This window comes from Phascolarctos cinereus, unplaced genomic scaffold (genome assembly GCF_003287225.1).
Source record: "Phascolarctos cinereus isolate Bilbo 61053 unplaced genomic scaffold, phaCin_HiC Scaffold_726;HRSCAF=1367, whole genome shotgun sequence".
Lineage (NCBI taxonomy): Eukaryota > Metazoa > Chordata > Mammalia > Diprotodontia > Phascolarctidae > Phascolarctos > Phascolarctos cinereus.
This window is the reverse complement of record NW_027556098.1, coordinates 256,515,896-256,531,971: the sequence shown is the minus strand read 5'-3', so window position 1 is coordinate 256,531,971 and position 16,076 is coordinate 256,515,896. Positions and strand designations below refer to the sequence as shown.

General features: G+C 38.4%; 1 protein-coding gene across 6 annotated transcripts in view; it reads right to left on the bottom strand.

Moving 5' to 3' along the window:
- The window catches only part of ATP8A2 (ATPase phospholipid transporting 8A2), a 756,382-nt gene that overhangs the window by 133,940 nt on the left and 606,366 nt on the right, over positions 1–16,076 (bottom strand). For all 6 annotated transcript variants that reach the window (XM_020997141.2, XM_078147076.1, XM_078147075.1 and 3 more), the window contains exon 33: positions 15,293–15,400. In XM_020997141.2, the coding sequence (XP_020852800.2) occupies positions 15,293–15,400 (108 nt within the window). The remainder of the gene's footprint in view (positions 1–15,292; positions 15,401–16,076) is intronic.

Genomic DNA, 16,076 nt, shown 5'->3' with positions numbered 1-16,076 from the left:
ATTCAGGATTAACAAGTTTATTTTTCTAAAATCCAGTCATGATACCCAGATGAAACATTTAAGTTTGACATTTACTTTTATTTAGCAGGAAGAAGGATTCATTTAAAATAGTTACATGGTATGAGAGATGGTATGAAAGGGTACTAATTTTTCCCTTAAAGTTTTAAAATTTTTTTTATTAAATTTCCATGTTGCTGGCAGAAAATTCAAGAATTCAGAGCTATTATGATAGAAGGGAAATGCTTGTGGTCAATCTTAAGAAGAGAAATAAAACATTCTTAATGTTATAACCAATGTTTCCATCAACTGTATACTCTTTCTCAAGTTAAACTGTTAAATTCCTTCTTTTCAGATTAATGGCTCCACCTGGCCTTCCCTATCAAATTAAAAGATTATGCGATCTTCCCTGTATCACTACTCTACTCCCTTCCACCCCCGTTTCAGTCTTTCAGCTTTCTACAACAACATTCATCGCACCTTGATTAGTTTATCTAATCCAGTCTCATTATTTTGCATGCCAGGTTTTTTGTATGTAGCCTTCTATACCTCCCAAACTTTGAAACATCAGGCCATGATTTTCTTTCATTTATTAAGTCTTGTGTCCCTCCCCATGTCCTCTGTTTACCTTAGCACTCTCAGGTCACTTGTCTAACTCAGGCTTCTGGGCTACTTCTACAGTGATATGGAATGGTTAATTTTTTTCCCCATCCAGTCCATGAAGTAGCTTTTTTCTAAACTATCTCTGAAGTTCCACATTGCCCAGATTGATCATAGGCCAGTAGACCACTTGTCTCCCTCCAGCCCACATCTCTAGTTAGACTTGAAATTTCCACAGCTAACTCAGCCTACCGCAATTATACATTGGAGCTTGCTACTTCCTAATACATTTAGCCTTGTCATGTGCATCTTACTTAGTTGAACCATCCCCTTCCAGAAGGAGTTCAGGATATAGTTCACAGACTTCCTATCCAGGAAGGCTTGGACTTCATCCTCATCTTTACTGATATCCCTTGGGACACTTTAGCTTTCCATTTCAACTACCTCCTCAATTTCAAAGACCTCCATCTCACTCTACCTCAGATACTTGCAATGGTAGTCACGTACTGGATTTCACCATGATCTCATTTTCTTGCCTTTTTCAAAAAGTACGTCACCCCTATGATCTAGAAACATTTAAAATATTCCTACAGAGAAAACCATACCAGAAGAAAGTATTTGTTTTTCTCTTCCTTCTAGACATAGCTCAAGCATTACTTTTTTCTTTTTTTTTTTTGGCTAGGCAATGGGGTTAAGTGACTTGCCCAGGGTCACACAGCTAGTAAGTGCTATGTGTCTGAGGCCAGATTTGAACTCAGGTACTCCTGAATTCAGGGCTGGTGCTCTATCCACTGTGCCACCTAGCTGCCCCTCAAGCATTACTTTCTAATGCTTTTCCCAATTCCCCAGCTGCTGGTGCACTCCATCACCTTGTATTGAACTATTTTGTATAAACTTGTATTTCAATTTTTATTCTTTCTCTTTCTGCATACACACATTTATGCCTAGAATATGTTCAACACATGCTGTCGATTAATTTTGGATCAGGATTTTATATCTCCAACAATAACTATGTTTCATTTCACATGTCATCTCCTTGGTTGGCCATTTTGTGGATGCATGACATTATGCAAAACCATTGCCACCAATAGAAAAAAATAGTTTACAAGTTCTGGCCTTAGTGGGGGTGGGTCAATAAGGCTATCTTCATGTCCAAATTATACCATGTTTGCTCATTTAATGTATAAATATATAAAGTATAGTGTAGAAGTCATAAGAGAAAATATTAAGACAAAAGAGAGCTAACTTATTTTTGCTCTTTATGAGCAAACTTGTAAAGGCTCCATTTTGAAAATTGCCATATTCATGCATGTGTAGTGTCCAGGCAATTTCAGTCTTAAAAATATTTTCAAAGGAGTTACTCATCCTCCAAATTTTTCCATTAGTTCAGTCTTCATCATCCTTCCTTCAGTAAACTGGGTAATTTATACCCCACTCACAGATAACACACAAAGAGAAGGAACAGAATGATTTAAATATGGTTGACTCACTTGCCATAAAGTGGATATGGAATCTTCCACTGTCAATATTCAAAATAAAATCAATCCTAGAAAGGTTTGGGAAGAATGAGTCATGGAGTAGGATAAATGTATATTTGGCTGTGTGTCTCTGAGTATATCTACAAGCCATATTTAAATGAATGATCACTTTTATGATAATGCAGTTGCCAGAGGAAGAGATTGCATTGGTTGAATTTTGGAAACTAGACAGTATTTTCAATGATCTTGAATTGCTTGTTACTACGAAAGCTCATATTTTTAACCATTAATATTCTACTCATGATGCCACCCAGCTGCAAATATCTGAAATACACTGGAACAGAAGAACTGAAATTACAAATATGGAAAGGGCAATAAAGAAGAATGCTGGGTATAGGCAGCATGTAACATGTGGCCCAAAGACAGAGTACATGCATGACATTATATTAAAGAATGAGAACACACATGACCAAAATCCTCCATCAAAGTCTTTCTTTGATGCCTTGTTGTGTTGTAAAGGTGACCCTGAATTCTCAAAAACACAGAGCTGGATGGCATCTTATTGGTGGTCATCTCATCAGTTTACAGATGAAGAAACTGAGGCCTGGAGGGGTTAAGTAATTTACTTAAGGTCACGGAGGTAGTAAGTAGCAGATTTGAACTGGAAATCATAGAGATTACTTTTGATGATCCTAAAAATCATAGAAAAGCCTTTTCTGCCACTTAGTCCAACCCTCCATTTCACTGAAGAGGGAAGTGACAGACACCCAGAGAGGTTAGATTATTTGTCCATCAGAACATGAGCACATGTAGATCCTCCTAAGTAAAGTTCTGGCAGCTGATTGTCACTGTAGGGTTAGCCTAGTTAAGTTAAAGAGAGGTTCATCACTAAATGGCTAGCAACCATGTAATACTTTTTTTTTTTTTTGCCATAGCAACCCAGGAAATCATCTCTTGGGGCATGTAGATGTTGTAATCTGCATTGGTGGTGAGAATACCACACTGATGAAATCACCAATCTTTTGAAGTTTTTAAGTAATACCAGAAAACTAAGTGGGCTGATCATGTAGCGAGAATGAAAGACAATAAATGGATGACTTTATTGGTATTCTGGTTCTCTTTGATAGAAAAGCAATTGGATGATTTCCAGAATATTGGTGAAGATGTTCTAGGGGAGATTTTTAGGCAGACTATGGAAAAAATGTATGTAAGAATCACATATGAGGAAAGCAGACTGAGAAAACAGAGAGCTGGCTTCTGAGACCGTGATACATTCTGGCTGTGTGAACCTGGGCAAATCAATCACAATCTCTTGGTGCTTCAGGCAACTCTCTAAGGCAGGGGTGGGGAACCTGTGGCCTTGAGGCCACATGTAGCTCTAGAGGTCCTCAAGTGCAGCCCTTTGACTGAATCCAAACTTCACAGAACAAATCCCTTAATAAAAGGATTTTTTCTGTAAAACTTGGACTCAGTCAAAAGGCCACACCCAAGGACCTAGAAGGCCACACGTGGCCTCCAGGCCACAGGCTCCCCACCCCTGCTCTAAGGCTATAAATGAGAAGGAAGGTGCAAACCTGCACTAGTAGGGATAGTCTCCTCATTTAGAAGATGTTTATATCAATGAAATGACAAGTCCAGCCCTTATTTCTATCCCAACAGGACAAAAAAGCCCAGGGTGGAAGGTCTGGGATGGGAATGGGAGGGTAGAGATTAATTTGTATCAGTGGATAGAATACTACTTTATCAATGAAATCATATGTATTTCTAAATTTTTCAAAGTATGGTAAAGGAAACTTAACTGCACTTCTTTTATTCAAATATTAGCACTCTCCTTAACCCCCTTCCCTCTAAAATTTAGAAAGATATGTACAGGATACTACCCAAGCTGCTAAAAGGCCCTAATCTACTATGCAGAGCCAACTGCATTGGATACTAGGTGACCTGTCAATACCTGTCCCTTCCCTTCCCCCTGATATCCCCAGCATGGACTTTTGGCAGCCACTCTTAACCTCTTGCTCTGCCTCCGGCTGTGTGGCCTTGGGTCATTTGGCCTCTCTAGGTCTCAGTTTCACCTATAAATTGAAGGATTCAGCCTTGATGATCTCTAAAGTCCCTTTCAGCTGCTGCATCACATGATTCTATAATTTTGAGTCACTTACATCACTGCAATAGCCAAGAAGAATGATAGGATCATAGACTGAAGAGCTGGATGGGATCTTAGTGGTCATCTCATCATTTTACAAATGAGGAAACTGAAGCCTAAGTAAAGTTAAGTGATTTACCCAATGTCACAGAAGTAGTAAGTAGATTTTAACCAGAGAGCATAGAGATTATTGTTTACAATCCTGGAGATAACAGAAGAGCTTCATAGAGCATTTAGTCCAATCTTTCATTTTACCAAAGAAGAAACTGAGACCAAGGATATATGAATACTAAGGTCAGATGTGGGATTTCAATCTAGAGACTCTTACCCTAGAGCCAACTGTACTTAACACAGTGACTGGCAAATAGTAGGTTTTTTTATGAACATTTATTGAATTGAATTTCCACTGTATCATACTGTCTCCTTACCAGTGTCCTCTGACTCCAAATGTGGTATTATTTCCATTGTACCACACTGGACTATCCATGTGACTGATCATTATTTTGTCCTCATAGGACCTCCAAACTCAGGACTGGGTAGCTGGAGAGGATCTTAGAGCTCAAGTCCAACTCGTTTATTTTGCAGATGAGGGCTCTGGGGCCTCAAGAAGGAGGGTAAATTGCCTAATGTCCCAAGCCGGTCAGTGGCAGAGCTGGGAACCCCCTGTCTCCTGACTCTCAGAAAAGGGTTGTTGCCACACCATCACGGTCACTTGATTATTTTTGTAGCTCTTCTCTGGAGCATCTCCAACTTCTTCATATCCCTTTGAAGATGGAAGAACTAACACTGGGCAGTACTTTGGCCCAGGATAGAAAAAATGTGCAGAGTGGAAAGAGTGTGGACTTCACATTGGGAGAATTCTCGATTCAAACCCCATCTCTCACACTTGGTAGCTGTGTGAGTCATGGGGGTGTAATTTCACTGTTCTGAGCCTTTCCTCATTATAAAATGGGGACAGGAACACCTATGGCACCTACCTCACGGAGCTGTCGTGAGGATCAAATGAAGACAGGTAGATCAAATGCCCTGCGAACCTTAAAAGAGCTCCACGAACAGTAACTTTAATTACTGTTATTATGGCTGGCGTTAAGCGTGATGATGCTGTTTGTGTGGCAGATGTCAGAGAAGTAAAGTGTAATAGCATCATTTGAACATGAGTGCTCCATATGCATATATTTTCATACGCTGTGAGAATGGAAAGGTTCCAAAGCCACATCAAGAATGCTCTGCAATGAGCGGGCATAAATAAGAAAAGCAAACAAAATCAGCATGTCCAGTGAACACCGATTTGCAGACAGATTTCTTTGACTAACTTCGGAATGAACATACAAGTGCCAGCCCCACAACCCAAAATGCAAACAATCAGATACACAACCCGTAATGAAGGCAGCTAACCTGGTTAATCAGTATGAAGTTTTCTTTTTTAAATGAGAGGCCAAACTATAATAAGTTAAAAACAAACCCACTACCCTAAACTGAAGATGATGGCCAGACTATGGGGTCCAGGAGACGGGCAAGTAGAAAGGAGGGGGAGAGAGAAGACCTCAGGAAATGCTGAGACTCTCCACATTCGGTCAGAGAAAAGAATAATAATTTGAAACGTGCTCGACAGAAGCAGTTGGTTGGTTGGCCATTATGGATAAAGGCTCTTCGAACAAAGTTTGATTGTATTTCCTAGCTCCTTTCCATCAATCACTTTACTCCAGCTCAGGGACATTCGCCTAATTAAGATCAGTCAGAAATATAGAACAGCTGAGGGGGACACAATTATGGTTGGCAGATGTGCACACGACACCTCACTTTCCTTTTCTCTTCCTGAGAGTTTGACATTGAGAAAAGCTCATCTGGGTTAATTTTACCTTTCAGCCACGCTGATGGCCAGTTTGGTTAAGGCCCAGGAGGCCTGGCAGTGAGAATTTAGATTGACACTTGTCTAGAAGAGGGATTGGTTTAATCAGGGTCAATTCAATTCAATGTAGTCCCAGGAGACGAAAAGCAAATCAGGGCTCGTGATCTTGGCTTAGTAATTCACATTTCTTCATAAGTTGCTTAATAAAAACACTGCTTGATTTTACGGAGTTGGACTATGTGCTCAAAGATAAGAACTGTGTTCTTCCTTTTGCCTTGTGAATGAAATATAGGCAGTGCTTGATATACAGCAGGGATTCAATTGATGCTAACTGATCACAGGTTCTGGAGCCAATACTGTGGCCAGGGACCTCTGGTAGGCACGCTTGGACATACAAAGTTCATTTAGTGGTAGACCTGAATCCTTGGACCAACACTATCTCTAAGGAGTCCTTCGAACTAGACTACATGGACTTCTCTAAAGATTGGAATTGAACTGGTTCTCTGGGTTGAGGAGTTTTAAAATGCACCCTTTTCAGTACTGGTATTTCAGTCCTTACCTTATTTAAAATATGATCAACATTTAGATATAAACTTAGGGTAAGTGGCAGGGCCAGGATTTGAACCTAGAGAGAAAATAGCCTTTTCATTACATTGCACCACCTTTACAAGAGCAGCATTGCAACCATGCCAATAGAAATGTTGCATTTTCTTTTCAGCAGATGATGCTAGGGCCCATCATCCACCCACAGATATGCTGGGGCTCCTCCACTCCTTCCCAGGGAAATAGCTACCGAGGCACCAGGAAGAGTCCTAAGCCTGGCAAAGAGAGAAGACCTATGGGAGGACAGGAACAGGGTAAGGACATGTAAGGGGTGAGGTCTGCATTTTAAAAAGGCATTTCTGTCTGCAGAAGAAGACGCCTTGGGAGAAATGGAAGAGAGGCAACACAATGCAGCAGAGAGAACGCTGGATTCAGAAAGGACCTAGACTGGTACTTTTGTTTTGCCACTTTATGACCCACGTGATCTTGAATAGGTAACCTTAACTCCCCGGGCTTCAGTTTTCTCGCTTGTCAAAAGAGGGAAGGGCAGGAGATTGGATTAGATGATCTCTGCGGTTTCTTTTCAGCTCCAAATGGTCTTGATTCTATGGTCTTATGAACACAATGGAGGGTTCTGTAAGCAGCCAAAACTTCACCCTAATAGTAAACGTTCTTGGCAGGTGTTGCCACACACAGACATTCCATCTCTCACCTAAATACTTTTGTATAAGCTGATTCTTATCCCTAGAATTCATGCTTGTATCACTTCTTTATGTTCTGTGTACATTTTATCTCCCCAGCAGAAGGAAGAAAAGAAACAAGCATTTGTTAAGTGCCTACTATGTGTCAGGTACTATGATAAGTTCTTTACAATGATTTTATTTGATCCTTATAACAACCTTGGAAAGTGGATGCTATTATAATCTCTGTTTTACAGTTGAAGAAGCTGTGGCAAACAGAGATTAAATGACTTGTCCAGGGGTTACACAGAATGAAAATGTCTGAAGCTGCATTTGAACTTGGGTCTTCCTAATTCCAGTAATTAGATTGGTATAGCAATATAATTCCATTAGTATAGCAATGCAATATACCCCAACATATTTGTATATGTATATATTTCATTGCTATGGTATGAATACAGACACACACACACGCACACATATATATGAGTGTGTGTGTCGTGTGTATGTGTGTGTGCGTGCACGCATGAATGTATGGAAGTTACAGCAATAGGAAACAGCCCCTGTAAGAGAAAGCCTTCTGTAGCCAAGTACACCATGTTAGTCAGAGCCTTCCCCTTGTTGAAATCAAGTTAATCACATGAAGTGGGGAAAGTATGCTAAACAAAATGTGGGAAGAAAGTTATTTAAAGTCAATTCACTTTGTACCTAAAGGCAATAACAGGGGAGAGCTGTAATTTACTCTGATTGTTTGGCAGAAAGTACTACTGTATCATCATGAAAAAGGCTTGGCTGCAGTCCCTGGACCACGGGCAGCCCTGATCCTTTTGAGCTGGTAGCAATCTTGACAGAAAATGGTACAGCAGACTCTGTGTCTCTGCATGTGTTCACAAGACAGTGGAGGTCTAAAACAACAACGTCACCCCAAACAATAAAAATATAGCTTATTCATTACCAGAAAATACAATGACAAAAATATTTACTTGTTGGAAATATAAAAAAAAAGTTCTGAATTTAAGTGCATAGTTATTTCTCACAGATTACCTTTCACAGAGGTACCTCTCTGGCCTGCTCCAGCATCTGACAGGTTTGTGAAAAAAATAAGTTGCCTTCTCTTTTTCAGCTTTGAAAAAATGGCCAACAATTTGTACATTCAAGCAGAGGATGGATTTCACTAGTCCATTCTTTACTGATAACATTGGAAGAGGAAGCACATGAAAATGTGTCTTCCCACAGGAATATGCAGTGAAGATTTCACTAGTCCTCTTTCAAACTTAAGAATCAGATTTGTTGGCCCAGAGATGGATAAGCTCTCAGATTTTATCTAGCTCAATCCCTACACCTAAAGCATGAATCATTTCTGTATTTGTGCTTTGCAAACCTTAGAGTGCCACATACATATTAGTGCTTACTGTTCTTACATTCTAAATATGACCTAGCCAAAGCAGAGTATCTCCTTTGTCTACATGCTGTATTTCAGTTAATATGCCCTTGTAGTTATATGTTCTATTACAAGCTTGCAGCAACTTAGACTTTGTACAAAAGGGGCTTGCAGAAGAAATTCATAAGGACCCCAAACTCTGCTTGTCTTGCAACTGAACTCTTGAAGAAAGTGTTGATGATTTCATTTAAAACTGTGGAATATTTACCAGAAGCTATTAGTACTCAGTAGGCATTAAAACTGTTAACAATATTATGATGCTTTTAAGGGCAGATTTTATGACCAACAAGAGACAGATAAAATCATGGAAAGTAAAATGAATAATTATGATTACATGAAATTAAAAAGGTTTTGCACAAAGAAAACTAATGCAGTCAAAATTAGAAGGAAAACAGTAAACTGGAAAAAACCTTACAGCCAGTTTCTCTGATGAAGGCCTCATTTCTCAAATATATAAGGAACAATCAATGGAGCATTCCCCAACTGATAAATGGTGAAATGATATGAACAGGCAGTTTTCAGAAGAAGAAATCAATACAAAAGAATGTAAATTAAAATAACTTTAAGATACCACCTCACACCTATCAGATTGGCTAATATGATAGAAAAGGAAAATGACAAATGCTGGAGGGGATGTGGAAAAATTGGGGCACTAATGCACCATTAGTAGAGTTATCAATGAGTCCTAGTTTTACAGAATAAATCCTTTTATTAAGGGGATTTGTTCTGTGAAGTTTGAACTCAGTCAAAGGGCTGCACTTGAGGACTTAGAGGGCCACATGTGGCCTGGAGGCTGTAGGTTCCCCACCCCTGCACCTAAAGGCTATAAAACTGTGCATATCCTTTGACCCAGCAATACCACTACTAGGTCTCCATCCCAAAAAGATCAAAGAAAAGGAAAAAAAAGGACCTATTTGTACAAAAATACTTATAGCAGTTCTTTTTTGTGCTGGCAAAGAAATGGCAATCAAGGGGATGCTAATAAAATGGGGAATGGCTGAACAAGATGTGGTATACGATTGTGATGCAATACTATTATGCTGTAAGAAATGACAAGATGGTTTCAGACTTATATGGGAAGACTTATATGAACTGATGCAAAGTGAAGAACTAGGAGAACACTGTATACCCTAATAGCAATATTGTATGGATGAGATCAGTTGCAAAAGACTTAGCTACTCTGATCAAGACAATGACCCAAGACAATTCCAAAGGACCCATCTCCAGAGAAAGAACTGACAAACTTGGAGTGTAGATTGAAGCATGCTTTCTAAACTTTTTTCTTTTTTGTGTGTCTGTGTTTTCTTTTGTAACATGTCTGATACACAAATATATTTTGCCTTACTTCACATGTATAATCTAAATCATATTGCTTACCCTCTCAAGGTGTGGTGAGGGGTAGAAAGGAGGGAAAGAATTTGCAACTCAAAATTTTAAAAAGTGAATGTTAAAAATTGTTTTTACATGTAACTGGGAAACATTTAACAAAGTCAACGAAATATTTTTAAAAAAAACATTATTAGGATCCTTACTGTTTCAGAGCTCAGATCTCTCAGTGTGAGACACAGGAGCACAAGTTCAGTGGTCTCTATGGCATCTGTTGAAAGCAATTGGGCTTGCTGTTTGATAAAAGTTCAAAGCTCCAAATGGAGTTGGAACCATACTGGAGCTCCAACTAGATTAAGAGTGAAAGTCACAACCCCACAAATGGGTTCAAGACAGTGCCAAGACTTCTTTCCCTGCCAGCAAGGGAAAATGTTGAGATTTCTGTGTCAACAGAATACACCAATGATAGTAAAATGGTCAAAATGTTTCTTTGCTCCTTCTTATGAAACCAGAGACCTACACTGTATATGCACATGCGTGAATGTAAATTCTAAGTAAACTTTATCCATTATTTTACACAAATGACTGTCATGCACCAGGGACTGGCTGGAGATGGGAGCTTGGCTCCAAAGACAAAGTTAGTGGTGTTTAGCCTTTGAAGTGAAAGTGGTTTCTTTTATCCCCCTTCTCTTCTTTTACTAGCAATGAAAAGGAGTTTAAAGAAAAACAAGAAAGTTGGTGAGAAAGATTTTTCCGCAGTGCACACGATGAGATGCTATTTGGTGTAACTGCCTATTCAGAAAGTTTAGCTCCCTTAAGGGGATTACTACCATTACCTGAATGCATCTTATTTTCTTTGGCTGGTTGATTATATAAGTCCACTGTGAAGAATTTAAGTATACTATCCTCTGTTGTAATAATACCAAGCATTAACTGAAAAAGAGACGGTGAGAAGGTAAATGGTTCACATACAATAGAATGGCAGAAAAAGTTTTGAGACTACTCTGAAAACTATAAAAAATCAAAGATATTTTGCAAAGACAATAGGGAATTTAATGCCAAACTACATTTCCTTTCAAGAATGAATGAGTAAAGCCTTTATTATGTGCTTACTATGAGGGTTTAAAAATCTAACCCAGCTAATCTCCTACACTGCAAACCAAAAGAGGGACACAGCCACTGAGACTTGAACAAAACTGTTAAGGAAGACTCTTACACAGTGGGATACATGTGAAAATAACAATAAGGTAGCTTTTTGATCTGGCTTTATTATCAAAGGATCATATAGGTCTTGAGCTGGAAAGAACCTCCGAGGCCACTTGTCCAACACTCTCATTCTGCAGATGAGTAAAGTTAAGTGATTTGCTCAAGATCATACAGGTAGTAATTATCACCTGTGAGATCTGAATACAAATCATACAAATTGAATACAAATACAATCCTCTTTTAAGATCACATTTCCTTTATCTGTAGTCATACCAAAATCTCATCTTTTTACTTTTGCATTAATGCTTTTTAATTTACAAAAATGGTAAATATTAAAGACAATCTTTATTTTTCCTAAAGTTGGAGGGGGGCTTCTGAAAGAGTATGTTGGCTGACAAGTCCAGTGGTCATATAATTGATAGGAATAGTATGATTCTTTGTGGCAAAATTTACCCCAATTTCCTAGTTGATTTCAGATTTGTTGAGCCAGTTCTATCCTTGATTATTGTCAAAGGTTCTCAGTAGTACTGGGCTTTTTATCATTTTCATGACTATTCAGGCTCAGGAAAATGGAAGAGCAGGAGGCTGGTCCCCTTCTCCTATCTCTCATTTTCACTTGCTGAAACTCAACCCACCCTTAAAGTCCCAGATCAAATGATCTCTTCTCTATGAAGTCTTTCCTGATTCACTCCCTGATCTCTCCCTTTCCATCCCTCTGGACTCATGATAGGAGAGAAGTGATTTCTCCCTTCCAAATCCTATGAAGTAATTTGTTGTATTTTTCTTACATACTCCTTATAGCCTATTTTGTATTTTAACTATCATGTAATTCTTATTCCCCCTACTAGATAGGAACATTCTTGAGGTCTGATATCTTCATATTTTCCTCAACGCCTATACCACAGTTATCTGCAAATGTCTGTTGAATAGATGAACAAATGGTTTAAGTTTCCAGGCAGAGAAAGAAGACAGATAATTTTTCTGATTTAAAAAATTCCCCCTGGGACTTGTCGGCTGATTTGTCTCATTACATTTTCATGTTCTGTATTGGAAGGTTCTTTAAGAAAGAGTCTTTGACAACAAAGAAACACTTGATTCAATTATTGTTCCTTCCCTTTGCCCTCAAGGACAAAACCAGTATTTTGTCCGTGTGAGAAAGCCTCCAAATATAAGGGACAAGATAAAGAAACATTTAGTCAAAATGGTTCCATAAACTCTTCAGAAGCAACATAACTTTTCAAAGGACTTCCATCTGAAAGGTTCAATGAAGACATTTGATGACTAGAGAGAATCATATCTTCTGAGTGTCCTAAAACACTGTCAACCTGGCAAGAAATTTTGGCCACCGTAAGACAATGGTTTACTTCTATAGCTCTAAAGAATGGAATCATTTTGGCACATTGTACTTAGAGGACTTAAAAGAATTCATTCATAAAAATGCCTGAAAATGTGGTTAAAAATGAAAACAAATAAAAAAAGAAACTATTTACAAGCATCCTCCTAAATATTTTTCAATTGCCTAGAACCACACAGACAAAAATGGCCAGGACAAAGCCTAAGACTTGTCTTAGGGGAGAAAGAGAGGTAATTCATTTTATTAACTAGTGCCAAATCCAGCTGTAGTTTACTTGACCATCGGCCAGTGTTATGACAGCATTTAATTCCTCTTGTGTTTACAGAAAGCCTTTCTGAAACCTAATGCCAGTTTCATGCACTCCCTCCACCTGAATGGTCTTTCAGCATTTTCAAAAGGTGACCAAAATGATTTTTTTAAAAAAAAATCACCTTCTTACACTCTCCAAAGAAGTGGCAAATCAATGAGTCCAAATATAGACCAGATGGCATCAGGACAGGAGGGCATTATTCAAAATAACTCTCAAACTGGAAAAGAGACACAGTATTATGACACTCCTTTCCCAAGAGCTCTCCTCTGGTGAAAGAATGAAAATGATGAACAGCTCTTTAATGCTTCAGACAGCAGAATTCCAATACGGGAACATGACTATATGAGCACTTGACTCCATTAATGATCTCATTCAATCATTCAGGGTAAAGCCTGTGCACTCCATGAGCCTAACTCCACAGTATTGTTTTACTCACAGCCAGATATTAATGTCACATCTGAAGGCATCAATCAGGGCAGGTAAAAAGAAAATGGTAAAGTAACATGGGCTAAGTAGAAAAAACATATTTGAGATAATTTTCAAGCAAAAATGAAATGCTAATTAACACTTAATTTGCTTTGCTTGGGACCTATGGGTCTACACATCAAAGCAGATGTTAAGTCACAAAGCAATGCACTAGTTTGTGTCCTACCCCCATTCTAATTAAAAAAGAAATTTATCCCACATAACTTTTTAATATATGTCCACCCTCTATTTAAACAGTGCATGCAAATCTCTGCACAGTTATTACTGCATTATAAGCTTATTGTTCTCCACTGAAATCTTTCTGGGTAGGGAAGAGTCAATCAAATTTCAACTTAGTTTATGGACATGTAAATTAGAGTCAGTAACTGGATGATGCAAGTATGCATTATTACCTAGTGTGAAAATCCATAGGCAAGACACTGTGATGTCCTATCAAAGGAACTGGCTTTTGTCTCAGTCACTGTGCTGATTCCTTCTTGTCACTCGTCACTCTCTCTAGGTTAGACAGCTGTCCGTGGCAATTGACTGAAGCCCCACCAATTGCTTGTCATTCAAAAGCCCAGAAAATTTTACATACATATGTATGACTAACACATATACAGATATACAGATGTATAAATATATATATATATGACTAGACTTAACATTAAAAATGAGAGGAATGACATATAAAACAAATACAATAAGCACCAATGCCTTACAGAGTAGGTGTTATTGTAATATATGTTTTCCTTCCCCCCCCCTTTTTGATCAAATTGCATGTAATACTTTAAGTAAATTTGACATGTTTCATTTCACAAATTACACTTGTTAGGAAAGCTCTTTTCACTACTTAGCCCAACATCTTTATTAGTTAGTAAGATATTTTTAAACACTAAGCTATTTCTTTGATCCTTAAGGTTTGGTAAAAACCTGGAATACATTTTGATCTCTTGTTTTCTCATTTAATTTCACAATGCTAAGATACCTTCCAAAAGCAGGGAATTCTAGTGCTACAGGCAAGTTTCAACTTCATTCCTGTACCCGAAAAAGATATAATATCCTTTTATCCACAGGATGTCAGAAAATCCTGAACTATAAAACTGATTACTATACGCTGAAAAAAAAAAAAGCAGCCATTCACAGGGGGTATACACAGCAGTCCTGTTCCTCAGCTTTGCCAGGCCATGATTGATACTTGGCCCACATCCCTTGGAGCAGCTCCAGGAATGTGAGCTTGGACCAAGGCAGTCTCAGGGGCTGCTTCTAGTTATCACCATTCTAGGACTTCAGTGCCAAAGATGCTCAGGCAGGCAGGGAAGAGTTATCGAAAATCTCAAATCTGTTTTCAAAAGAAGGTCTTAAAAATCCAGTCTCTAAGTGAAAACTATGTACTTTTTAAACTAGTCAGAATTTTTATGTAGCGAATGTCATTCCACAATGATATGGGATAAGAATTCTGGTTAATATTCTGGTTTTTAGCCCGGACATATATGCCATATACAGATTGTTAAATTTCAAACAAATAAATCCAGTAAGTAGCTCATATTTACTCTCTTCTTCATGATTCAGAAAACCACTCCAGATCTCAGAATGCTTTGTCGTAATACTGATGAACCTCAGCTCCCATGGTTAAGAACCTTAGCTATGTGGCAGTGCTGGCTAAGGAACAGTTTCAATTTCAGTTGGATGGATGTGTTTTCATTATAAATATCAAACACTTCACATAACATTCAGCTAGCTTAGACAAACTCTGAGGGTTCTTTTGATTCCTGGCCTTTGCTTTTCTTCCTCTTTCTTGATGTAGGCAGGTAACAATAGCTGTGATTGCTGTCAAAGATAGTAAGTAACAAAGAGCCCCTCTGGAAACCACATTGACCCACCAGGAGGAAGCACTAACCTGCCCAAGCATGTCTGGTGCAAGGGGGATGACGGGCCAGAAGGTCGAGTAGACTCCAAAAAATGCCATCCAGAGCACTATACTTCCCCAAACAGCCAGGTGACTAAACTACAGAAGAAAAAAAAACAGAGAAAAATAAGTCAGTTCTTTCTACTCTGAAAGGTTTGGCTTACTATACACCTCCTTCAGCTCTGGTATTCCTCTCCCTTCAAGTGAATGTTCCTGCCTCTGTATAACTTTCCATTCTTTGCTCAAACCAAAGATTTTTAGCTATGGATTCAAGTGACATCTGACAAAAGGAGTAATAATGATGATCTTGTACATATAACACTTTCCTCACAACAATCTTTCAAGGATGGCACTCTCTCTTTAAGTGCTAAGTGGAGGTGTGTATGGCCGGAGTTGTCTTTGGGCTTTAGGATGAGTAATATAATTTGCATCAGAAACTGCCAAGATAAGGAGACAAAAATATCCGGCAGAAATAAATTTTAGATTATCACTAGAGGAAGGAAGAAACCTTTTCCAGAAAGATACTTTTCTATATTTCTTAGAAATACTATTTTTGTTTTTATTAATAATATTCCCTGTAATGGAGCTCTAAGATTCATAAAGTACTTTCTATCACAAGCCTGTGAATGAGGTAGTGTACCTATTATTATCTTCATTCTATAGAGTAGAAAACTGAGGCTCAGAAGTTTTAATAACTTGCCCCAGGTCAGAAATAAAAGCTGGAATCTGAGCTGGAGTCTCTTCTGAATTGGGGACAAAGTTCTAATGCTTTTTT